The following is a 27,500-nucleotide window of genomic DNA, read 5'->3' on the forward strand; positions in this document are numbered from 1 at the left end:
TCTTCCCGGCGCACACTCGCCTCAAAAACCCGACTGGCTCCTCCCTTCAGTTTCACTTCCTTCTCGAGGCCACTCCCCCTCTCAGCGCACTGGGCGGAGTCTATTGTCCGGGGAGAGGAAGGAAGAAGAAGAACCTCTCAGTCCACCACCAATGTACCAACGATGACAGCCTTTTACACCTCCCGACACACATGTAGCGGCCATTTACCGAACAACCTGGCTAAACATGCATTTAATAGGGGATCTGGGCTAATCCTATATTTAATAACACATTAAGGGCCATTTCCACAACAATATATATATATATATATATATATATATATATATATATATATATATATATATATTTTTTGGAAAAAAAAAACATTAAAAAAAATGTAAAAACAGGGATGAAGTCTCAATAAAAACAACCCAACAAGGTTGGAATGACACCACATTACGATGCCACAATAAGACACGACAATCGTCTTATGGATTACCATCACGACATCTTTTGACATTTTACTTTTGTTGTCGGATTGTGATGGATGAAGAGGAACGAAGAAGAATAACACCACATTACAAAGGCACAATACGACAACAATCTTCTATTGGTTTAGCATCACGATATCTGGTTTAGCAAACCAAATGGTTTCCCACCCATCACATGCAGCTGTTTATAAAGATTCATGTTTGTGCACATCTCCCTGACACGTCTATATAAATCTAATGTTGTTTTTCGGTGAAAGCTATCAAGGTGCTTGGGTTGTATACAGCACGTACTGTAGTCGGTAATCGCACCGACTCCAACCTGCCAATTCCCGAAAAATTGCCGATTTCGGCCAAGCGCTTAGGTGTGTGTGAGTGCGAGTTCATAAAGCATAACATATTCTCTCTGCTAACTGCCCTACCCCCACACCTCTCAAGATCCATGTACGAGTACATTGCTCCACCCCCTCCCAATACAGTGCAGCACCCTACTCCCACACCTCTCTCACTCTCCCCTCCTCCATCTCTCTCTCTCTCTGGACGTATCCAGATAGTGATTATGTCTGAATGGTGGTTATCTCCATACGTGTCTGGACGGCGGTTATGTCCGTGCGGCGTTTGTCTCCGGATGTGTCCGGGCAGGGTTTATCTCCAGATGCGTCTGGGCATGTTTGTTTGTCTCTGGACCTGTCCATTCATTGTTTGTTTGTCTCCGAATCTACCTGGTCGGTGTTTGTTTGTCTCCGCACCTGTCCGGTCGGTGTTTGTCTCTGGACGGTGTTTGTCTCCAGACGTGTCCAGGCAGTATTTATCTCCGGATGTGTTTGGGTGATGTTTATGTCCGGACGGGAGTTTGTCTCTAGCCAGCTGGGCTCTGGAGGCGTCCGCGCGGTGTTTATCTCTGGACATTGTCTCTGTGCGGTATTTATTGTATGACCGGTAGAAAATGTATTTCAGACATCATTTTGTTTCCATCTTCACTGTTATTCCATGCAGAAGCATTTTGATTAGATGGTGTGAATCGTAACTAATGCTCCACCGCACATCCGTCTTCCCTTCATCTCACCTCTCGCTGCCTTCCCTTCACCACCCCTCCTCACTCTTCCTCCCTCCTCCCTCACTCCCCCATCTCCCTCTCTCTTTCCCTGTCTACCTCCTCACTCTCCCCGCTCTGTCTTCCCCACCCCTCCCTCTCTCCCCCTCTCAGTATTCCCATCATCAAAGCGACGGATGATACTTGCTTGTATAAAATAAAATTCCCTCACTTGTGACAAGTGATGCTCCATGCATTCGTCTGGACCAACCTCATAGCAAAGCCCACCTGAACGCCAGCCACAAACTGGTCATCCTCCATTGATCCAAGTCCTTCTTTGGAAAACTAGAGCCACTAAACAGTCTACAAGGCCTATGTCCATAGCTCAATGGCATACTGCTCTATGGGCTTGTGCCACAACACCACATATGTCTCATGAATTTTGTGGTATCTGAGGTTCTGAATATATTTGGAATCTCAGATGATTAGGCTGAAAAACAGGGCTTGTTGCCCTCGTAGCACATGCAGGTCTCTGTTTCTACTGTATATTCTCTGATATTTCTCCTTCTGCTCTCTGTCCTCTGACCATCCCTATATACTCCAGGATGGACACATTCTTCTAGTAACCCCCTCCTGGTTGAATTTCCAAAAGCCAGGCTGATTGTGCATTTCATCTCTTATTCCTCACTTCTCCCATATATAGAACCACCTTCCAGAAGCTGTTCTGTCACACTTTTTCCTCCAAGACTTCTTGCAAGCAGTCCACTGCCATCTCTTGTCATCCCCAATTTGACCCATGGCCTTTATTACCCCCATTAACCAGCCTTGCCAATTTCAGTGTTTCCTCCCCTCCTCTCTCTCCTCTTTTCCTGTAAGTTAATTCCCTTGATATTTACCATTTGTCGTCTCTGCGCAGAGTATAATACTTGGACATTCAACACCTCAGAAAACGTGTAAGACACATGGCAGAGAGAAGAGTTATAGCAAGTATTTTTTAATTTTTTTTTCTTCTATTTATAACTCAGCAAAGTTTGTGTGTAATGGATCAACAGGAAGATTTGAAATTAAAGGACAGTTGAACACTTCTAAGGACAATTTTACATATGTATAGACTTTGTAAGTGTAGACTTACCTGCGATTCAGAAAGGAGAACATCTCCATCAGGAGCTACTTCCAGAGCGTCCACTTGCCAGTGTGGGTTCATCACCACCATGCGCTTCTGCAGCTGTTCACGATGAGTTACCTAAGAATGATGCACCCAAAACACAAACACAGCAACAACATGTTTACCCATCCAAACTTGGCAGAAATAAGCTCTTGTTGTCATAGATACTACCAAGCAACTTCCCTCAACTTTGAAGTAAAATTTGACTGTTCCTCCTCAATGCTCACAAGTGTGTCTATCTTTCAGACAAACTAGACTCCAACATTTAGTTTTACATGAGAGTTAAACTTACTCATCGATTTACTCTCAAGTCAATGATTTAGTTTTACTGTCAGGCCAGATCTGTGACTTGCTTCGGGTACCATGTAAAGCTGTTTCATGGTCGGGTTGGCGGCAACCAAACCATCTCCCCATCAGGTTTCCTGGTGAGAAGGGTGTTTGGATATGGAAACTCAGTAGCACTAAAAACAAAACGTGTCAAAGGGTGGAGAAGCTCCTTGTGAGCCAACAGCTATCCACATCTGGTTCCCGTGTCTGCGGGCATCCTCCTGCAGTTGTTACCTTTTTCTTGGAGGTTGGTGGCAGGATTTGCACTCTGGCCACTGTAAAACACTTAATTCCACCAAACACATCAAAAAACGCAAAGAAAACACAAAATCCACACCGTAGGAGTACCTCCTGTGCAGCTGCCCTTCGCATGGCAGCTCATCAGATGATGGGATTGGGGCAAAGCCTTTGAGACCCCCATTCTTTGATAAGAGGAGGAAAAGCATGGTGTAACCCTTCCTGGGTCGGATTGCGGTGGTGTGTGTCAGGGTGGTGCTGAGGTGTGTCCACCAGATAGCAGTCTCCTCAGGTTAACCTGAAGCGGTCTCTTCGGGTGGGTGCCTTGAATGTCCTATTCCAAAGAGAGGATGATCACTCGTCTTTGCTGTCATCTTAGCTCCAGCGTTTGAAAATCGGTATTGCAGCACTCTCTGAGATTTCAAGACCGGATAGTGGCGAGATCATGATGGGTGGTTACACATACTACTGGTTGGGTCGCTCTGATGGTTACCATACCCAAGGAGTTGCTGTAGCTGTGTCCAATAAGCTGACTCACATGATAGTTAAGATAACACCAGTCATCGAGCATATTATGAGACGGATGATTCCTCACTCCTTGGCTGTCATTTCCCTAGTCTCTGTATATGCTCCAGCTGAGCTTATAGAATCCTCCTTCACAGTGACATCGAATTTCACTACACATGGAATGCCTCCTTCATTGAGGCAGTGATCTCACTGTAAAGGAGGAATTCTATGCCAGAGACCGCTGCAAAGCCCCTTCGGGCCCAATATTTTTTAATATCATGAACAAGCTTTGGTACATACACAGTGATGAACGTTGTGGTAAAGTTTCATAGAAATTGTATGTTTAGTTTCAGAGCAGTTGAAGGTATTTGTGGACGTTCAGGGAACTACGTTCCAGGTGAGCTCAAAACAACGTTGCATAATAGACGTTTAGAGGTAGATGTGCATAAACAAACTTTATAAACAGCTGCCAATCTTCATATTATGGGTGGAAAAAGTTTTGGCTCTGTAGTTTAGAAAACACGTTCATATGGCAAATGGCTTGAAAATTGAGTGTTACAAAATATATTTTGCTTTGAAACTCACAAAGAGAAACCTTATAACCTTTGTAAATCATGTACCTCTACCTTGTAGCAACTGCCGACTGTACATCCCAAACGGGACACGAACTGTCCTGCTATCGACTGTTGGGCACTCGGAAAGTGGCGTAAGCACTCAAGCAAGCACCCCAATTAAATGGTTGATAAGGAACGTCTGGCCAGGCTGTGGCTGCATACCATATCGGATCTCCTTAACTTTAAAGCCATTCTTCACCGTGCCCGCAGCACTTAAATAAATTATATTAATTCATTCAAATAATGATTTTAGCCACAAAAGAGTTGGTGTTTAAAACGTAGAACAACCCTAGAGCTATCACAAAGTTTAATCGCCCGTGAAATAAAAATTGCAGATAATTCGCCATTTTGCCTGCTCGTCTGCGCATGCGTCACGTGGTACATCAGTTCGCGGTTCATGCAAACATTATAGCTTCATCTTAAAATGTCAGTTTTTCACTAGATTTGCTTTGATTCCCTGTAGAGCACCTCACGAACCTCTGAAAATATAGACACAGATCTGGCAGATGCTCTGGGGCATTCCCTCTGGAGGACAGGTGGCATGGTCAAGCAGTGAATGCATTAAATCATATAGCTCAATGAAGTTCATTAATTTGGCACATTCCCGAAATTTTTGTTCACTCAATATAATTCTCCAAACAGTAGAAAAAGATAAGTTTAATTCTTTGGAAATTTCACATTTTCTTGTGTGTATATATGGAGAAGGAGGGAACAGAGCCTTGCTTGCTTAAAGTAAATAGATATATCAGCTTTGATGTAAGACTCATTATTTCTTTAAATTATCAGATTTCACACCAGCTTTCAACACTTATTTAGTCCGGATGATATCCGATCCTCAAAGCCGAAATAATATTTTGATGATATACTTTAATTAGTCCGTGAGAGTAAATCATGGAAAATTGTATCATATAATGCATTAAATCTCTACAAGCAACTAATTTGAAAGCTATCGTATTTATAAAAGTGATGCATACAGAGATCCGTAGCGATGATGAACAAGCATTCGATAAAATGAATGAAGTGAAAAAAAGAACTTTATCCTGAAGAAATTGTTACGGCCTGTTCAAAATCAAGGCATGGTTGAGCAGGCCAAAAAACATGGGAGCTTCAGACCCCAGCGAGGTTACCTAGGATACGCCTTAAGACCCCATGGAGAGCGGTGACCAAGGATGCGCCTGATAAAGGATATAGTTAAATAAGGCCGTTAATTATCTTTCAGAAACCAAAATACCCAATTTTCAGTCATGAACTTCCTTGGAGTTCCTTAAGTTTGCATGCAAAGTTTCAGGCCAATAGGTTGCATGGTTTTGGAGTTGTGGAGGACACACACACACACACACACACACACACACACACACACACACACACACACACAGACACACACACACACACACACACACACACACACAGACACACACACACACACACACACTGACATTTATTAGTATAGATTGAGCTTCAGTGTGTCTGTCCAGCCATAACATTTTTACTAATTGAGCTTTTGATCATCAAATCTTCAACAAATTTTTACTATGAGAATATGGAGAACACAAATTAATGAAATGTAATTTTTTTTTCAACTGTCGTATACGTCAAGTTTAGTATGAGTACAAAGCAGACGTGGATGACTTTGCATTTTGAGATGATTTCTAGTTTTATGTACTGTGCTTTATTAATCGTGTCTTCATGTCCCGAAGACATGAAGATTTTGTACTTTCATGATTTTGTGTCATGTATCTCATGTTAAATTAAATTATTTATCCCTATTATTTCAATTCATTTTAGCGAGGCTGGACACAAGCATCAGATGGTAAATTTGTTCTTGTGCTCTCCAAGTTACTTGCAGCACCATCTTCTGTTGTTGAGCTTGTCATATGTAGTTGTGGGGTCAGTAAATGTGCCACGTGATGTGCATGCAAGCTGAACAATCTAGCATGTACAGAGATGTGTGACTGTGAGGGTGCGGCGGACTGTGAGAACACTGCAGGCTTACACAGAGATCAAGAAATGGACGATTCAAATGAAGATGCAATGACTTCAAAAGAACTGTCATAGATTTTAATAGGCTTATAACTTGCATTATTATTATAGTCTGTTTTCAGAAAGCCAGGAATTTTGCAAACCAATTTCAGGTAGGTGGAGTGAAAGTCTTTCCACAGTTATATATTATGTCGACACGCTCGTTAAAATTTTATAAGTAGAAATCAGTGTTTTGAGAGAATTGAGTTTTTAAAAATGCTTCTGTTGTTGTATATAAAATAAGTTTGTCCCTTTTTGGAGTTCATTCAATGTTTGTATAAGTAACTTACACCTAACATAACCTGCATATTGTTATATCTGTAAGTCATAAGACATGAAACATAAAACATGTTGTTTGTAAGTGTTAAATTGCATTAAATCCGACATTTTGAAATGTTTTATTGGTCTGATAATAACAGTTAAGATCCAGCAAGATTACTTGTACCAGAAAATGTATAATTTGCTGAAAAATAATTATCATTTTATGTCTTCTGGCTGCAAAAATATGACGAAAAACATAAAATCATGGCCGCCATCTTGAAATCCAAGATGGCTGCCTTAGGAATGATTGAAGAAAATGGCACCAACTCTTTTTTGATACCTTGGGATATATCGATTAAAAGTAACATTTGTGCAAAAATGTAGCAAAGAATTCAAAAAGCCCAGATAGTCCAACATAGTGCCATGCACTAACATTGTTAATGGCAAAAAACAGGAAATAAACTGGTAAAATGTCTGTTGCCTTAAGTAACAGAACCGACTCGGGAAGGGAATTAAAGGAATGAGACAAAAGAGGTATGAAAAAGTGAATAATGCTCTAAGTTTGGACTTGTTGGAAACATCATCTGAGGAATTTGTTGCAAGAACATGCAGTGAGAGGGCCAGAAGGGAAGGTAGAATAAACAAGCAAGGAAGGAAGAAGAGAGGTTTGTATTTTATAGTAAAAATTATCAGGGGAAAAAAAGAGCAAGGAAAATGAAGGATGAGATACAGTATACACAACAACAAATAAACATCAGAGAAGCACAAATGCATGAAGAAAGACCCATCTCAATTAGCTACATTTTGGCTCAAAACTATGTCCTGCAGTGCACAACAAGACATTTAAAAAAGGACAAAACAAAGGAATGGAGAAACTATAAACAGAGGACACCAAGATGACTTGGGAGCAGATGAATAAGAAGCAATGGTAAAAGGCACAAAGATAGCCCAAGACATACATATGATGTCTGTCTTTTACCCTAACATAAGGACACTTCATTATATTGGTAGGTACATGGGAATGGGCAGGGTGATGGGGAGAGTGGGGGGACGGGGGGGTGGGTGGGGGGGAAGCGACCGGTGGTGTATCTGCGATAGAAATCACCACTGTAAATTTAGTGCCATTGACATTGCCTTGGAGGGGTAGGCCTTTTTAGTCATATCTGCTCCTTTCTATGATGACAGCCCCCTTCCCCCCACCTCTCCATCAGCTGGCACAGAATTGGCAGGGATTATTTGGCGTGGTATATGGACGCTTCGCTACGGGTGGTTACTCCACCCCCTGGGGAAGATTATCAGAGGGATGCCTGTTGCATGAAAGGCAGACAGATAAGGACGGAAGTCCGTAGGCACAGTTCGAAGTAAGAAGAGGACAATAGCCCACAGTTGCAATTGTTGGCCATCAGTCAGTGGATAGTGCAGTAATGTCGAAATGAGACCTGTTTGCCATGCAGCATGAGCTGGCTACATTCCCAAATATCTGCTGCTTATCCATGCCAGCCATTGTATCCCTGCACCAGCTTAATGTCATGCCTCTGTACCATCCTATGAGTACAGACAGAGATGCCATTTATACTCCCTCCCCCAGTTATTTTTTCTGTCATGGCTTCCAGTCTATTTATATATTTGTATCCATCATCTATCCTTACCCATCCTTTGTTGATGCTTGGAGTGCAGCAGTGGTTTTCAAGTTGAGATGTGTTCTTTCTTTACCTTGTTGGGACTCCAACCACAACTACTACCCTTGTTCAAAACTAGGTGCTTGTTAAATTATCACCAAAGGTGGACGGAGGTTATGTTTTCATCCCTGTCTGTCTGTTTGTGAACAAGGTATTTCAAAAAGTTGTGGACAGATTTGGACAAAACTTAGTGGAGAGGTTGGATGTATGACAAAGAAGAATTTATTTGAACTTGGTAAAGATCCGAATCCAGATCCGGATCTGAGAATTTTTTTTTAAGTGATTCTTCACCATGAGGAGATGGGCCCAAAAAAAGATATACACTGCAGCTCCAATGCAACGCGATCGGTTACAACGCGAAATCCATTATTACACGAGACTGCTATGGATCCCAATACTTTTTTTATCGTGTTAAAATCGCCCCATTTTTGGTTGCTGCGATGTTGGCACCAAAATAGCATCTGTGTCAAGTAAGAAAATGATTGAATCTCCAGTGAATATTTACATCATCTGCTTTAACAAAAACATCGTGCAGTTGAAATGCATTGTGTTTTTGCAACTCCATCGGCCTTCCGCGAAAGACTTCAGGGTCGGCTATACGCGTCTGATGGAAGTTCTGCTTCTTCCTCTTTCGGCTTGCTCCCGTTAGGGTCGCCACAGCGGATCAACCGTCTCCATTTCCCTCTATCCTCCACATCTTCCATTGACACTCCAACCACCCGCATGTCCGCCCTCACCGTATCCATGAACCTCTTCTTTGGCCTTCCTCTTCTCCTCCTGCCTGGCGGCTCCATCTTCAACATCCTTCTCCCGATATACTCCGCTTCCCTCCTGTGCACATGTCCAAACCATCTCAATGTCACCTCTCTCACTTTGTCTCCAAACCGTCCTACCTGCGCAGTCCCTCTAATATACTCATTTCATATCCTGTCCATCCTCGTCACTCCCAATGAGAATCGCAGCATCTTTAACTCTGCCACCTCCAGCTCCGCTTCCTGTCTTTTTGTTAGTGCCACCGCCTCCAAACCATACAACACAGCTGGTCTCACTACCGTCTTATATACTTTCCCCTTCACTCTTGCAGCTACCCTTCTGTCACAAATCACTCCTGCAACTCTTCTCCACCCACTCCATCCTGCCTGCACTCTCTTTTTCACTTCTCTCCCACACTCTCCGTTACTTTGGACAGTTGATCCCAAGTATTTAAACCAATCCACCTTCCCCACCTCAACTCCTTGCAACCACACCATACCACCACCCTCCCTCTCATTTACGCACATGTACTCCGTCTTACTCCGACTGACTATCATTCCCCTTCTCTCCAGTGCGTACCTCCACCTCTCAAGGCTCGCCTCAGCCTGCTCCCGACTCTCCCTACAGATCATGATGTCATCCGCAAACATCATAGTCCATGGAGACTCCAGTCTGATCTCGTCCGTCAACCTGTCCATCACCATTGCAAACAGCAAAGGGCTCAGAGTCGATCCTTGGTGCAATCCCACTATAACCTTAAACCGGTCCGTCATTCCTACCACACACCTCACCGCTGTCACACTGTCCTCATACATATCCTGCACTATCCTCACATACTTCTCCACCACTCCCGACTTCCTCATACAATGCCACAACTCCTCTCTTGGCACCCTATCATAAGCTTTCTCTAAATCCACAAACACAAAATGTAACTCCTTCTGGCCTTCCCTATACTTCTCCATCAACATTCTCAAAGCAAACATTGCATCAGTGGTGCTCTTTCCTGGCATAAACCCATATTACTGCTCACAGATCGTCACCTCTCCTCTCAACCTAGCTTCCACTACTCTTTCCCACAACTTCATGGTGTGGCTTAACAACTTTATCCCTCTGTAATTTCCACAGCTCTGCACATCACCCTTATTCTTGAAAATCGGAACCAGTACACTTGATCTCCACTCCTCCGGGATCCTCTCACTTTCCAAGACTTTATTAAACAATCTGGTTAACAACCCCACTGCCATCTCTCCAAAGCACTTCCATGCCTCCACTGGTATATCATCTGAGCCAACCGCCTTTCCACTTTTCATCCTCTTCATAGCAGTCCTCACTTCATCCTTACTGATCCACCCCACTTCCAGATTCACTATCTCCACCTCTTCCAACCTTCTCTCTCTCTCATTTTCTTCATTCATCAGCTCCTCAAAGTACTCCATCCACCTTCTCAACACACTCTCCTCGCTCGTCAGCACATTCCCATTTGCGTCCTTTATCACCCTAACCTGCAGCACATCCTTCCCAGCTCGGTCCCTCTGTCTTGCCAATCGGTATAAATCCTTTTCCCCTTCTTTTGTATCCAACTTCTCATACAGCTCCTCATATGCCTTTTCCTTGGCCTTTGCCACCTCTCTTTTTGCCTTGCGCCACCACTCCTTGTACTCCTGCCTACTTTCTTCATCTCTCTGACTATCCCACTTCTTTTTCACCAACCCCTTCTTCCTTATACTTTCCTGTACTTCCTCATTCCACCACCAAGTCTCCTTATCTTCCTTCCTCTGTCCAGATGTCACACCAAGTACCTTCCTAGCTATCTCCCTCACAACTTCTGCTGTCGTTGCACAATCATCCCACCCACCTTTACCACCATCCAACGCCTGTCTCACCTCCTCCCAAAATTTCACGCAACAGTCTTCCTCCTTCAGCTTCCACCATCTGGTCCTTGGTTCAGCCCTCACTCTCTTCCTCAACCTCACCTCTAAAATCATCCTACAGACCACCAATCGATGCTGTCGAGCTACACTCTCCCCTGCCACCACCTTACAGTCACTAATCTCTTTCAGGTTGCATCTCCTGCTTAAGATGTAATCCACCTGTGTGCACTTTCCTCCACTCTTGTATGTCACCCTGTGTTCCTCCTTCTTCTTGAAATACGTATTTACCACTGCCATTTCCATTATTTTGCAAACTCTACCACCATTTGCCCTTCCACATTTCTCTTGGTGAGACCGTACCTACCCATCACCTCCTCATCCTCTTTATTCCCTTCCCAAACATGCCCATTGAAATCTGCTCCAATCACCACTCTTTCATCCTTGGATACACTCTCCACCACTTCATCTAACTCACTCCAGAAATCTTCTTTATACTCCATCTCACACCCCATATGTGGGGCATATGCACTGATGACATTCATAATCACCCCTTCAATTTCCAACTTCACACTCATCACTCGGTCAGACACTCTCCTCACCTCCAATACCCCCTTGACATAATCTTCCTTCAGGATTACCCTGACACCATTTCTCCTCCCATCCACACCATGGTAGAACAGTTTGAAACCACCTCCAATGCTCCTTGCCTTACTCCCCATCCACTTGGTCTCTTGTACACACAGTATGTCCACCTTTCTTCTCTCCATCATATCAGCCAACTCTCGCCCTTTGCCAGTCATCGTCCCAACATTCAGAGTTCCAACTCTCACCTCCACACTTCTACCCTTCCCCCTCTGCCACTGCCTCTGGACTCGCCTTCCCCGTCTCCTTCTCCTCCTTCGCCCAGCAGTAGCACAATTTCCATTGGTACCCTGCTGACCACCGGTACCGGTGGCGGTCGTTGGTAACCCGGGCCTCGACCGATCCAGTATGGAAATTCGTTTTGTTGTCCGCATAATGATTTGGCATAGGTTTTTACGCCAGATGCCCTTCCTGACGCAACCCTGGTCGCCTCTTACGACACACAGGGATATGGTGCACCTATTCTAACCGGGGCATACACCGGGCCCAGTACAACTGGTACTCATTTCGCCGACCTCGGAAGGATGGCAGGCCGAGTCAACCCCCTGGTGTTTTCGACTTGGTATATATATATATATATATATATATATATATATATATATATATATATATATATATATATATATATATATATATATATATATATATATATATATATATATATATATATATATATACGTATATACATATATACACAATATACATATATTAATTCAGTGTCCCAACGGGGCTTGAACTCAAGACCTTTTGGGTCCCAAGCCACTGCCCTAACCACTGCGCCAACACCAGGTTTCAGTTCTGCAATCCAGAACTGTTCTCCAGGAAGTTCTGCAATCCGATTAAATCACGATGTCGATCCTGAACCGCGAACATTGCGTTATAATGGAGTTGCAGTGTATCGCATGATATTTCAAAAAGTTGTGGACTAGTTATGACAAAACAAGGTGGATGAGTTGGTTTGGTGACAAGAACAAGCTGATTATATTTTGATTCAGGTCCGGATCCAGATCCAGCCTATCAGTGGAATACAAAACATAAACCGTTCAGTTTGGTGGAGGTATGTACTCTACCGAGTGCCGTTCTAGTTGATTACTACAGTGCCATGTTTATTGTTGCATTATGAAAATTATTGTTAAATCATAAGCACAAACACATCAACTCTTCCCACCATTGTGGTAGTTAAGGGAAGAGCAGGCAGCCATTGGAAAATGCAAAGGATCTTATTTCCCATGCATAGTTTTGAATTCAATCAATCACCACTCGGTTATCCAAGTCCATGCCCCATGTGTACATGGGCTGGTGAGCAAACATTCACAGACTGTGCTTACTAGTGCAATGCAGTTAACCCTTAAATATTGTGGTGGTCACATTCCTGAAAAGTGCTGCAATATCCAAAACTGTGAAAGGTAAAACCAAGGGTGTATGGGAAAAAGAGGGTTAGGTTCCTGAACTTCGAGTGAATATTGGAGAAGGTGGGTGGCAACCAAAATAAACATATCCCATTTGAAATAAACATGTAAAATATTTTTTTTTTTGCCTTTTTGCATTAAATTCACTTTTGTCCATCACTTTATGTTTGGGCACCTTTACTAATGGTGTATGAGAACCACTTTTGGGAGTACTTGTGGCAGCATTTGCCTCACTTTTACGGATATACCGCACAGTAGATTTGTTTATTATTAGCGGTGCACAAAAATCTACGAAAGGCTTCTGGTACAAAATCACCACCCATGTGGACACAATGTTATATTTTGAACACAAATAGGAAAACTAACCTGTAGTTTAACAATAATTTAGCTCTGAATTCGTCCCAATCATGGCTAGAGGGGAAAGGTAGAAGAATGCGGCCTGATCATGCATGCGCAGAGAGGAGTTGGATAATTTTTTTTTGCCTGTCTGGCAACAAAGCAAAATTGAAAATTATTTCAAACAAGAAACTTACTGTTTTTAAGGACGTCATAAAATAGACACACATATACTGAAAGGCAATGAAAACGCATGTATGATTTAGATGTAGTACAGCTGGTTCTTGAAAGCAAACAGTGAGCCAATAGTAAGTAATAAAACATGCACGATGGATGTCTGCTGTAGGTGTTTGATTGTGTTCAATTCTGGTTTATTGCCTGTGTATGGACGTTTGAGTCTGAATGCAACCATATGGCAAATCTTGGAAATGATGAGCAGTAGTTAAAAAAAACATTTCGCATATGCAACATGTGCATTCATACCCTATAAAAGCACAGGTTGCATGAGTTGTGAGCCTGTCAATTAAAATGCCACATCTAACAAATGATCAGAGGAACCAAGCCATTGGTATGCTAAATAGTGTAATCAGTCAAAAAAGAGTTGATAGACGCTTTCATGTTCACCAGACAAAAACTTGGGTGGAATACGATGGGAAAACGTCATCTTTTCCGATTAATTGAGGTTTAACAACAGTTTTCCAGATGGATGTCTTTGTACTGTTGGCAAGGACACTATTTTGCTCAGGGCTGAATTATTGAGAGAGACTGTTTTGGAGGTAGCGTTGTTATGGTTTGGGGAGCAATCAGCGCATATTTTCGATCACAGCTAGTCGTTGTTCCAGGTAACCTGAATGCTTGGGCCAACACTGACAACATTTTATGACCAGTTCTCCTTCCATTGCCGAGACAACATGGTGGAAACGGGAGACACATGTTTCAACATGACAATGCGAGACCCCATACTGCCCTGATCACACAAGATTTTCTATAAAACAACCATGTTGCCATCTTGCAATGGCCTTTCGGATCACCGGATATGAATCCAATCGAGCATTTGTGGGATGAACTTGGTCGCCGTGTTCGATGTCAAATGAACCGTCCATGCAATATTGCAGAGCTTACTGCAGCCTTTCAGTTTATTGGACAGCAATATCATAAGTTCTGATCTGCTGCCGATGTTTATCCATACCCCATAGACTTCTGACATGCATTGCCACCCAAGGCGGTCACACTTGATATTGATTGTACAGACCTCTGCATCGTTTGACATTTTTGTGACGTCACGTGCACATCCCGATTTTCCCGTCTCTGTACAGATTCTGGAGGACTGTCCCTAAAAATCTCGTGATTGCATCCACTGATCCTTTTTCACATGCTATGAAATATTTGTCAATTTTAATTTAGCATTCATTTTCATTGCCTCTCCATACACAATAGGAACAAATAACTCATGTAACGTGTTAAATAAGGTGGTGTGAAAAACGCCATATCAACGACGGTAAAATTCTATCTTCAACCTTTAACCAACTTCAAAAAATTATTTTCTACAAGCTTTAAAATCTTTATTTTATTTCAATTGAATTATACACTTGAACACAGGAGAACACAAATCACCTTTTTGGCAACTTTCAAAAACCTTCCGTTTTGCATTACTTGGACAAAATATTACGGCATTTTACATCATCTCGACCAATCAAATTTGCTGCTCACAGAACCTGAACATGCCCTTTGTTCTCAAGAATGTGTAGGGTAAGGTGTTATAATATGGAATAGGCAAAGCCGAGAAGCGAACGTAGAATTCTTTTTACATTCGATGCTGCAATTTCCGGTTACTTCGGCCTGGATTCAGGATCAGCGATCAAATAATGTAAATCACGATTAAAAATTATTTTTTGATGATGCGGGAGATATCTTTATTATAAAATTCGGTAGACTTAAAACTGCTAGAGTATTTACTCTCTAGTTTTGTTGTTAATTTTTTCGTCATAAAGGTGTGATTGGGTATACTATAGATCAAATTAATTATTTGTGCATTTCTATAACCGTGATAACACTACTGCATATTACCTCAACATTACCTTCACAACAACTACACCACCTAGAACAGGATCTCATCTGAAAAAAAAAAAAATCCTCAACATTACCTTCACAATGACAACTACACTGCCTAGAACAGGATCTCACCTAAAAAAATTAATATTACCTCAACATTATACCTCAACATTACCTTCACAACAACTACACCGCCTAGAACAGGATCTCATCTGAAGAAAAAAAAATTTCCTCAACATTACCTTCACAACGACAACTACACCGCCTAGAACATCACTCATCTGAAAAAAAAAAATCCTCAACATTACCATCACAACGACAACTACACCGCCTAGAACAGGTTCTCATCTAAAAAAATTAATATTACCTCAACATTACCTTCACAACAACTACACCACCTAGAACAGGATCTCATCTAAAAAAAAAAAAATACTAGAAGCGAACATAGAATTCTTCTTACATTCGCTTCTGACTTTACCTCTAACTTGTTCACAACTGTATGCGCAATTTCCCATTACTTTGGCCTGGATTCGGGATCAGCGATCAAATAATGTAAATCATGATTTTTCACGATAAACAAGATAAATTTTTCACGTAAATCACGATAAACAAATCGTTTTCGGGAAATAAATAAATAACTAAAGGTGGTGTGTGGGTGGGGAATCGTTTTTGGTAAATAAATAAATAAGGTGGTGTGTGGCTCGTGGAATCGTTTACGGTAAATAAATAATTGGAGGTGGTGTGTGGGTGGGGAATCGTTTACGGTAAATAAATAAATAATTGGAGGTGGTGTGTCGGGAGGAGAATCCGAAATGGTAAATAAATAAATAATTGGAGGTGGTGTGTGGGTGGTGGAATCATTTTCGGTAAATAAATAATTAAAGGTGGTGTGTGCATCGTGGAATCATTTTCGGTAAATAAATAAATAATTGGTGGTAGTGTGTCGGGAGAATCCGAAATGGTAAATAAATTATAATTGGAGGTGGTGTGTGGGTGGTGGAATCATTTTCGGTAAATATATAATTAAAGTTGGTGCGTGGATTGTGGAATCGTTTTCGGTAAATAAATAAATAATTGGAGGTGGTGTGTGGGTGGGGAATCGTTTTCGGTAAATAAATAAATTATCGGTTTGCTGTTTGTGCTGTAGAGCCTCACGTTGCAGAGACAGAGACACACACACACACACACACACACACACACACACACACACACACACACACACACACACACACACACACACACACACACACACACACACACACACACACACGCGCGCGGAAAACCTGATAAACTTCTCTCAATGCTCTTGTTTGACCACACCTCCTGAGCCACACAATATTTTTCATAAGCCACGTCCACTTTCCGACGCCACTCACACTTTTCATCAACCACGTCCACTTTCCCGAAGCTCCGCCCACTTTCCTAAGCCCCTCATAAAAAATGACGGTGAATAGACACCCGATTTTTGAAGGACTACCATTCGAAAAATAAAACCTCAATCAAAAGTTGGCTTGAGTAAAATTTTCTAAATATCTCAAAGTGTTGAATTCCGAAGTCTCGCTTCTCTACATTCAAAATTGAAGGACAAGTATTGAAAATACTGCACACGGTTTTTCGGCCGCTGCACAGCAACGGGTGGTTGCTAGGCAACGTAATTCAAACGCGCACATTCCCAACAAATACTGCACATGTCGGCAAAGTTTCATCGAAATTGGTTTGCTGTTTTGTGCTGTGGAGCCTCGCGTTGCAGACACACATATACACACACAGACAGACAGACGGAAAACCCGACAATAAGGGATATCTAGCATATACAGCGAATCCAATATATATATATATATATATATATATATATATATATATATATATATATATATATATATATATATATATATATATATATATATACATGTATATACACATATATATATATATATATATATATATATATATATATATATATATATATATATATATACATGTATATACACATATATATATATATATATATATATATATATATATATATATATATGTATATACACATATACATACATATATACACATATACATACATATATATATATATATATATATATATATATATATATATATATATATATACATATTGTTGTGGTTGAGGAAATTCGCAAACCACCATTCAGGTCCCGTAGGTGAGATATCTCTGTAAGTATATGTGTAGTTAGCCCAAACCCGTTGTTTAGAGGGAATAAATGTGATTCATTCGGGCTGCGACCCTTCAAGATAGCCGTTTTTCTGTTCTATCTTTATTTTGAACCAACCACGTCTCAACCGCCATCACACAACAACCACCAACCGCAACGCCGCTTTACAACAACAACGCCAACAGCCACGACCTTTACCGTCACGGCTCGCTCTCACAAACATCGCATCACCACCATTCCAAGCGTTGCCATGGCCATCACTGCCACTTTCGGCCCTCCACCACCTTCACCTCTCCTCCTTCTGCGGCCATTCCCGCGCCGCTTGTGAACGCCGAGCGTCAGGCTGTCCTGGCCTCGTACAGGGCGCGCGCTGAGCCGCGGGTACAAAGAGCGGCCTTTCCGAGGGGAAGTCGGATCAGGAATGATTCACGCCCACTTCCGATCCGTCCAATCATTAAGTGCGGGGCGATTTGGCCCCGCCTCCAGGCGCGTCGGAGTAGAATCGATATATGCAGATTCGCGGATCAGGAATGATTCACGCCCACTTTTCCTCCGTCCAATGGGCGAGCGTGGCTCCACCCCCGAGCGCATCCTGATCCGGGAATCTGCATATGGGTTCTCCTGTCGCACTATAAAGCGCCAAGCACGGGGCGAATAGAGTCAGTAGAGTAAGAGTTTCTGTTTCGGGCTCGAGAGGGAGAAGAGTTTCTGTTTCGGGCTCGAGTTGGAGAAGAGTTTCTGTTTCGGGCTCGAGTTAAAGAGAAGAGTTTCTGTTTCGGGCTCGAGTTGGAGAGAAGAGTTTCTGTTTCGGGCTCGAGTTGGAGAGAAGAGTTTCTGTTTCGGGCTCGAGTTGGAGAGAAGAGTTTCTGTTTCGGGCTCGAGTTGGAGAGAAGAGTTTCTGTTTCGGGCTCGAGTGAGTAGAAGAGTTTCTGTTTCGGGCTCGAGTTGAGAGAGTTTCTGTTTCGGGCTCGAGCAAGTTGAAGATGTGTGGCGGCGGCGGCGAGGTGTGGCAGCAGCAGTCAGGACGGGTCTGGAGGAGAGTCGGTCTGTCGGGGTTCGGAGTCTGTCGGGGAGCTGCAGAGAGGAGAAGCCGGGAACACGGTCGAGGGCGCAGTGGAATCGCTCGTCGCGGGACCCAAGCAAGCCAGCTATCCTCTTTCCCCAGAGCATCAACAACCCCCCGTTTCCCCCCGCGCTGAGATAGTGCGAAAAGGGGGCCCCGTTCCCACCCCATTCCAAGCAGTGCCAATGAAACCCACGGAGGAGCGCGGAGTCGGGGCACCGCCGCCATTTTGCGGCTCATCACAAGACGGGTAGGCTCCACGCGGTTTCGGCCCACAGCCCACGTCTGCCCCCTTGTCGTAGAGGGTGGCCCTTTTTCTTTTGCTTTGGAGTATATGTGTTGTCGGCGCTGTCTGTAAAGTAAAACTGTGTAAGTGTTGCCGTGTGCTCGTGTAGTCGGTAGTAGATCTGCATTGTGTTTCTTTTGTTGCATAATTGTTGTGTTTTTGTTACATTTGCTTTTGGTGCATAATTGTTATAATTGTATATGTGTGCTTTCCGTTTGCCGCGGAATAAATGTGAATTATGTTGACCTGTTTTTCCCGTTTCGCTTCGTCTTTTCTTTAATTGAATCTCCATCTTACTTCACGTAAAGGGTTGGTCGTGGGCTAAATACGCCCAATAATTAATCGGAACCGCCGAGGTTGATGATAACACCGCTCGGTTATCCCGATAGTATGGAACAGGTCGCTTAAAGTGGTCCGTGTCCAAAGTCGACCTGCGGCGAGGTGCGATCGCCCGGTCTACCCTCCGTGTGGGTACTTAGGGAGGTCGAATTTGGCGAACAACCCTATCCCACGCGGGGGGGCGATTGGCACGATCGTGGTGTGGCCGAAAGGCTCACCCGTGACTAGTTCCCGGCGTTAGTCCGAGAGGGTCACGACGGAATTGTCCGTCCGGTGGGCGACGTGCCACGATTCGAGTTACGTGGCCGCTCGCATGCCGGCGGGCGCGAATCCGCAACACTGGTGTCAGGTCGTGGGACACAAACTCATCCCCCCTCCTCGCGGCACTGGTATCGGAGAGCGGGAAAACGGGCTCTCCTGTCTCCAGCTAAATTCACGGGAATCGGTCCAGGGGTGAGAGGAGCGACCCCCGATTCCCTCCAAATTACGAGCAATTTAAATTAACCCTTTACGAGAGATAAGATGGCGTCTCAAGGCGAGCGGGAGCCGGGGGTATTAGGTATGTGTCGTCATGTAGGATCCATGGCCCAGGTCGGTTCTTTTTATAATTATAACCCCACCACTAACTGTGGTCAGTGGGAGCGGCTTGAGCACGAACTTTGCCGGCAAACGGAGTCGCACAATGGCAGCGCGATCGTACCTCAGCGCAGCACGGAGCGGGCTGATATTAATGGCACAGCACGAGGCGTGAGCTCCCAGTCACCGGTTAAAGGCACGTGGTCACGGCATGTGCCATGGCAGGCGTGGCAGGATGACTATGCAAGCATTGGCAGGCTTCAGGCACAATTGGGGGATGTCTTGGAAAAGGTGAAGCATTATGAAGAATATATCGAGGAGGTGCAAAGAGGAGTGGACGAGTCACAACGGCACGCAGACGCGCTTCAGAAAAATTACGTGTACGGCGGGACACAGCGATTGGACGATTTACTGGAACGATTTCGGTGGCAAAAACATGACTTGGCCAATAGAGTCGACAAATTATGTGGGAAAAAGAATTTGGTAGTGTTTTATACCCGTCAGTTGGAATATGCGAAGAGCAAACTGAACAAAAGAATAGAGGAACAGCAGATTGGTATCTCCCAGGAAAGGAAACAATGGGAGGAAGAATGGAAAACCGAGCTCGAAAAGAAAAAAAGGAGCACGACTTGGAAGTAAAACAATTAATGGAAAAATTATTGGAGGAAGCAATGCGGTTCAAAGAACTGGAGGGGAGAGTGAGGGAAATACAGTTGGAAGAGAAAAAATGTGAACACGATGGGGAGTTGGAACAATTGAAGGAAGAAATAAGAACAGGCAATCAGGAAAGAGAAAGCCTAGAATGGAAGATAAAAAGAGGAGAGAGACAGCTGGAGGAAAGGACAGAGGAATTGCTAGAAAAGTCAGAACAGTTCAAAGAACTGCAGGGAGAATTGAGGGAGGAAGGAGAAAGGAAAACAAAGCTCGAAAAGGAAAAACGCAAACAAGATGGGGAATTGGAACTACTGAAGCGAGAGGTAAGGGCAAGCCAGTTTAAAAGAGAAATCCTGGAAGGGGAGATAAGAATGGGAAAGGAATGGCAGAAAAAACTAAATGAATACAGTAAAAAAAGGGACGAATTGAGGAGGGAAGCGGTGGAAAGAAGAGATGAAATGAGTGAAGAAGCATGCAAATTGAGAAAGGACTTGGAAAAGAAAGCTTCTGAGTTACAGAAACACCAAAACAAAGAGAGGGAATTACAAAACGAGTTGAGGATGGTGAGAGAAGAAAGAATGACAACGGAAAATGAAACATTAAGAAACCACACTGTTCAGATCGAACAGCTGGAAGCGAAGGCCAGATTAAAGAATGAGATGCAAAAAAGAGTAATGATGGAAGAACGAATCAGACAGGAGAAGGAAGTCAGCCAACTGAAAGAAATAACGAGATTGCAGAACGAGGAACAGGAGAGACAGTGGAATAGGAAATACAAAGAACGAGGAATGAGACAGGAGAAAGAAATCCGTCAATTAAAGGAAACGATGAGATTGCAGAACGAGGAACAAGAGAGACAGTGGAATAAAAAGAGTATGAATTTGAAACTGAACCACAAAAGGAAAAAAATAGTTTGGAATACGAGGAGAAGTTGAAAATGAAAGAGTATGAATTTGAAACTGAACCACAAAAGGAAAAAAATAGTTTGGAATACGAGGAGAAGTTGAAGGAGCAAGGAATGAAGCAGGAAGGAGAAATCAGGAGATTGAAGGACACAAGGAGATTGGAGAGGGAAGAACGAGAGGAACAATGGAATAGAAAACAAAAAGAACATGAATCTGAGGTTGACCAATTGAAAGAAAAGCTGAGGCTGGAGTACGAGGAGATAGACAAAGAACAGCGAATGAAACACAAAATGGAGATGAACCAAATGAAGAAAACCATGAAACTGGACAAGGAAAGACAGGAGAGGAAACGAGGAAGAGTCATGAGACAGCAGCAAATGAAACACAAAAAGGAGATTAACCAAATGAAGCAAACCATGAAACTGGAGAAGGAAGGACAGGAGAGGAAACGAGGAAGAGTAGTGAAAGAACAGCGAATGAAACACAGGAAGGAAATGAGCCAATTGAAAGAAACAATGAGATTGGAAAACAAAGAGCAGGAGGAACAGTGGGAGAGAAAACAACAAATATTTGAGTGTGAAATTGAACAACTAAAACGGAGAGCGAGATTGGAGTCAACGGAGATTGAGGAGCTCCGGAGGGAGAACGAACAGCTAATGGGGCTCAGAGAGAAAGAACGACTCAGATGGGAAGGAAAAAGGAACCAGGAAGAGACAGAAATAAGGAACAAGGAGAGAAAATGTATTGAGACACGGGAGACAAGAGACGAGGTGAAAGTAATTGGGAGGGAGAGAAAAGAACAATTAAGATGGAAAGCAAGGAGGAGGTACGCGGAGATCGTGAAAGAGCAAGGAGTGAAACAGAGGGAAGGACGGGAGCGACTTAAGGAGAAAGCAAGGTTGACCTACATAAAGATAAGGGAAAGACGCCAGAAAGAAGCAGAGACTAATAGACACGAGGGGACAACAGAAACTAATAAATGTACAGAGACACGAGGAGATGGGAATGATAGAGGAGAGACTGCATGATAATGACGGGGTTGGAAACGAACACACACACACAGAGGTAGTGGAGGACAATGGGGGTGAGCTGGCGGACTGGGTAGAGACCCAGTGCGAGCAGCGGGATAGCCTCCTCCAGGAACGAGGGGAGGGAGTATGCCCCCTTGAAGCAAGTCACGACCAGGTGGGTTCGGTCGTGCTTTGCGAGGTTGAGGGGACGGGTGCTGTGGATAGGTGCACGGAGAGCTTGGGGGGTATAGAGGTCCCGGAGACCCTTGTGGGGACACCAATCCCCAGTGTGGTTGTCCCGGTGTGTATGGTGCAAGGTGTGAGTGCGTCCCCGTGTGTGGAAGCGACCCCGTGTGTGAGTGGTGTGGTGGCAAGTGTGCCGAAGGGCGTGCTCCCCAGCACGCCGTGTGTGGATGAGACACCGCGGGCGAGTGCCCCCGCGTGTGTGAGTGGTATGGTTTGTATGAGGGAAATGGCACGAGTGAGTGAGCGGCCGAGTGTGAGAGAGACAGCGTGTGCAAGGTCGCTGTGTGTAAGGGAGATGTCGGTTGGCATGCGGGAGCACGCAGCCGCGTCTCCCAGTGTGAATGTAATGGAGTGGAGTGTGAGCGTCGTGACACGCAGGTGTGCGTGGGTCGAATGGAGACGACAACGACAATTGAGAGACAAAAGTCGGGTAGCGGCTGTAGCTGTTTCGGGGACCGCACCGGGTTCACCCAGCAGCGAGCGCGAGGTTCGTGCTGTGCAACGCACGAGGCCCCCACGTGCTCGCTTGCGGGAGTGAAGTCCCGGTCCGGAAACGCACGCGGTGGATTTGCCGATCCCGCAGACGGACAAAGTTTAGGCAGGTAAACGGATTTAGACCGGACGGGTTCTCCACGCGGGCGTGTGTGCGAAGCTCCAACGGGCAGAGCACATGTGTTCGTGTGGGGAACCCCTCGAGACGTGGGGCTTGTGTTTGTTTATGCGCATGGTGACGTCATTGCTGCACGTGGGGTTGGAATCCGGCAGGAGGGGTATCCCTGCCGGATGGTACCGTCCAAGGAGGGACGAGGTACACATGCAGCTGCATGACGTCACGGGCAGGTGCAAAGTGCGCGAGCTGTGAGTTGCCGCGCTGGTGCTGCGCATGTGGAAAAAAAAAAAGCAAGCCTCGCTTTCGGGTGAACAGGATTCCCGGGCAAGGGGTGGAAGACCCCCTTGCCTGGGCACAGGATGGAAACTAGTTAGGGGGAAGGGTTAGCTTAGCTAGACCGGCTCCATGGGGCAGGGGTAAGTCCTCATGGGGCCCGTGGAATGGATTAGTTAGAGGGATGATAGTCAGATTTAGGATTGGGAAATGATTTATGGAGGTTTGAGGACAGTGACAGGCAGTGAATGTGTAGCGGGGACATAGTTTAGCTACGTAGTGTTAAAAGGAACGTGCTATAGTTTAAGGGACGACGTGGGAGCACGAGTTAGTTAGGGGATGTAGTTAGCAGGATGGCAGAATTCAGCGGTGTGCGTGTTGAAGAGTTGGTGAGTTGTGAGGTTAGTACATGTTGAGTGAGTGAGGCCAGCGGGTCTGTGTGTGTGGAGCGAATGTGGAATGCATGGTGCGATGCGTGATTGGGGGGAGGAGTGACTCCCGCCCAAGGGGCCCCGGGGTCAGTGTAGAGTGAGTTAGGGGGTTAGTCAAATTGAAAAATGGAGGTCGTTTTGTTGTTGGTGTGAATGTAGGCTCGAAACCCATTTGGAGGGGTGCAGGAGCCCTGTTGACGGGCTGGGAGCATGGCTGCGAAAGGTGAGTATCACTGAGTGGGTACCCCGGGCACCAGGCTAGTCGGCCGTAGTAGGCCAAGGGCCCATGGGGGGCCGGGATAGCGTAGTGGGCACGGGTGCGTCTGCTTGGTGCGGGGGCCCGGGGCGCCGTTAGCCGCGTGGGCAGTGTTGTGGGCACGGGTGACCCTCGGAAAGGGGCCTGGGAAGCCAGCCTGCCACGTGTGCGTTTCAGGGGAGGTGCCATGGGGGGCACTCCCCGGTGTTTAGGGAGCTGGTAGGCTCGGAGGCAGTGTAGTGCCCGGGGGTGCCATAGCTGGAGAATCGGCAGAGGGTCGTGCCTGCCAAGGGGAGCCACGCGTCCCAGCCATGAGACCGTGTGAGGGCACGGAGAGAAAATTAGGGGGGCGAGGCCCGAAATTGTGAGGACACCAACGCAGGCGACGGGAATCTGGGTTGTTAGAACCAATAGTTTAAGCGAGAGGCGCTTGTTGAAAGCCCCAGGGTAGTTTAACAGTTAAATGGTTAGGGTAGATAGGAAGTGAACCCCTCCGCACCATCCATCCCCTCACTCTCGTTGTGGGCCGCTGGACCCACTTTGTGTTATAGATCGCTGAAGTCTGGGGAGGCCATCTTGAGGCTTGAATTGGGCCTCGGCACAGGACGCTAGCTCTCCCTTATTCCCCTCCGGGAAGGGAACGTAGGGGTTGGGAGTAGGCTAGGTGACAGGATAGGTTAGCCGAACAAGGACGATAAAGGGGGTTAGGGGACGATTTATAGTGGGGAAGTAAACATAAAAACAACAAAAAAATTAGTTGGGGCTAAATTGGAGTTTGACAAATTAAGGGAGTGGGTATAGACAGTGACAGGCAAAGGCGATAGGTTGGGAGGGAGACCGTAGGGTAGGTCCGAGCCCGCATTCCGAGTGGCCAGCACCACCGCACTCTCTCCACCAACCTCCACTGCAAGGCAAAGGTCGGCCCACTTCATCGGCAGCTGTTGTTTTGCTGCAAGGCCTTTGCCATGCCATGCCCACTGCCCCTGTTTACCAGCCCCCGTTCAATTTTGCTTTGCACCCCCCCCTGTTCATTTCCATGTGCGCCAGGATCGAGGCAACAGTTTGCAAGCTGCGAGAACTGTCCTGTTGGCAGCTACAACACGGGCCTGCAGTGGCGGCCCGTGCACCGTGTTTGCATTCATCCATTCATCCATCCATCCATCCGTTGTGCTCATTGCGTGTGCCACTTGAGCTGGCACGGAGACTGCGTTTGTGCAGCCCATGCACCGTTGTGGTTCACTGGGTTCATTTCAAAAGGGGAGGCCGAGGACTGCGTGTGAGCAGCCGGCCACGTTCCCTGTCACCTGCATTGTTTGAGCCAGAGACTGCATGCGAGCAGCCTGGCTCCCTGCTAACTGCCTTCTTTTTGCAGAGTCCATTGATCCTGGGCCATGGTTTAGTGTAAAATTTGTAAGTTAAGGTTAAGATGTACTGTAAATATGAGTGCGCCCCCGGCATGTCTGTCTTAGCGCCGGCAATTTTATTTAAGTCGTCCGTGTGAGTGGGTTTGTTTAGTTAGTTACTCAGCCCTCAGGTTATTTATTTTGGGGACACGAATACCATGAATGTCGCACTCAGGGATCCGTAGGTAAAACGTACTAGGGGAGAACTACACATGATGGCACACGAAAATTTGACGACTCGGGACAAGTCTGTAAAAAGGGGAGGGGGTAGTGTTGTGGTTGAGGAAATTCGCAAACCACCATTCGGGTCCCGTAGGTGAGATATCTCTGTAAGCATATGTGTAGTTAGCCCAAACCCGTTGTTTAGAGGGAATAAATGTGATTCATTCGGGCTGCGACCCTTCAAGATGGCCGTTTTTCTGTTCTATCTTTATTTTGAACCAACCACGTCTCAACCGCCATCACAAAACAACCACCAACCGCAACGCCGCCTCACAACAACATCAACAACAACGCCAACAGCCACGACCTTTACCGTCACGGCTCGCTCTCACAAACATCGCATCACCACCATTCCAAGCGTCGCCATGGCCATCACCGCCACTTTAGGCCCTCCACCACCTTCACCTCTCCTCCTTCTGCGGCCATTCCCACGCCGCTTGTGAACGCCGAGCGTCAGGCTGTCCTGGCCTCGTACAGGGCGCGCGCTGAGCCGCGGATACAAAGAGCGGCCTTTCCGAGGGGAAGTCGGATCAGGAATGATCCGATCCGTCCAATCATTAAGTGCGGGGCGATTTGGCCCTGCCTCCAGGCGCGTCAGAGTAGAATCGATATATGCAGATTCACGGATCAGGAATGATTCACGCCCACTTTTCCTCCATCCAATGGGTGAGCGTGGCTCCGCCCCCGAGCGCATCCTGATCCGGGAATCTGCATATGGGTTCTCCTGTTGCACTATAAAGCGACGAGCGTGGGGCGAATAGAGTCAGTAGAGTAAGAGTTTCTGTTTCGGGCTCGAGAGGGAGAAGAGTTTCTGTTTCGGGCTCGAGTTGGAGAAGAGTTTCTGTTTCGGGCTCGAGTTGGAGAAGAGTTTCTGTTTCGGGCTCGAGTTGGAGAGAAGAGTTTCTGTTTCGGGCTCGAGTTGGAGAGAAGAGTTTCTGTTTCGGGCTCGAGTTGGAGAGAAGAGTTTCTGTTTCGGGCTCGAGTTGGAGAGAAGAGTTTCTGTTTCGGGCTCGAGTTGGAGAGAAGAGTTTCTGTTCCGGGCTCGAGTTGGAGAGAAGAGTTTCTGTTTCGGGCTCGAGTGAGTAGAAGAGTTTCTGTTTCGGGCTCGAGTTGAGAGAGTTTCTGTTTCGGGCTCGAGTTGAGAGTTTCTGTTTCGGGCTCGAGCAAGTTGAAGAGGTGTGGCGGCGGCGGCGAAGTGTGGCAGCAGCAGTCAGGACGGGTCTGGAGGAGAGTCGGTCTGTCGGGGTTCGGAGTCTGTCGGGGAGCTGCAGAGAGGAGAAGCCGGGAACACGGACGAGGGCGCAGTGGAGTCGCTCGTCGCGGGACCCAAGCAAGCCAGCTATCCTCTTTCCCCAGAGCATCAACAACACCCCCCCTGTTTCCCCCCGCGCTGAGATAGTGCGAAAAGGGGGCCCCGTTCCCACCCCATTCCAAGCAGTGCCAGCGAAACCCGCGGAGGAGCGCGGAGTCGGGGCACCGCCGCCATTTTGCGGCTCATCACAAGACGGGTAGGCTCCACGCGGTTTCGGCCCACAGCCCACGTCTGCCCCCTTGTCGTAGAGGGTGGCCCTTTTTCTTTTGCTTTGGAGTATACGTGTTGTCGGCGCCGTCTGTAAAGTAAAACTGTGTAAGTGTTGCCGTGTGCTCGCGTAGTCGGTAGTAGATCT

The 27,500-nt window shown here is 45.6% G+C and overlaps 1 protein-coding gene and 1 long non-coding RNA gene across 6 annotated transcripts in view; one reads left to right on the top strand and one right to left on the bottom strand.

The window, feature by feature from the left end:
• Nucleotides 1-27,500, bottom strand: part of SIRT4 (sirtuin 4) — a 143,547-nt gene that overhangs the window by 82,402 nt on the left and 33,645 nt on the right. For all 4 annotated transcript variants that reach the window (XM_085879556.1, XM_085879553.1, XM_085879552.1 and 1 more), the window contains exon 3: nt 2,634-2,744. In XM_085879556.1, coding sequence (XP_085735682.1) covers nt 2,634-2,744 — 111 coding nt within the window. The remainder of the gene's footprint in view (nt 1-2,633; nt 2,745-27,500) is intronic.
• The window catches only part of LOC147028814 (uncharacterized), a 113,886-nt gene that overhangs the window by 80,810 nt on the left and 5,576 nt on the right, over nt 1-27,500 (top strand). The gene's annotated exons all lie outside the window — the stretch shown is intronic.

The sequence above is a fragment of the Eptatretus burgeri genome, chromosome 4 (genome assembly GCF_056783735.1).
Source record: "Eptatretus burgeri isolate ZD-2024b chromosome 4, Ebu_testis_v1, whole genome shotgun sequence".
NCBI lineage: Eukaryota > Metazoa > Chordata > Myxini > Myxiniformes > Myxinidae > Eptatretus > Eptatretus burgeri.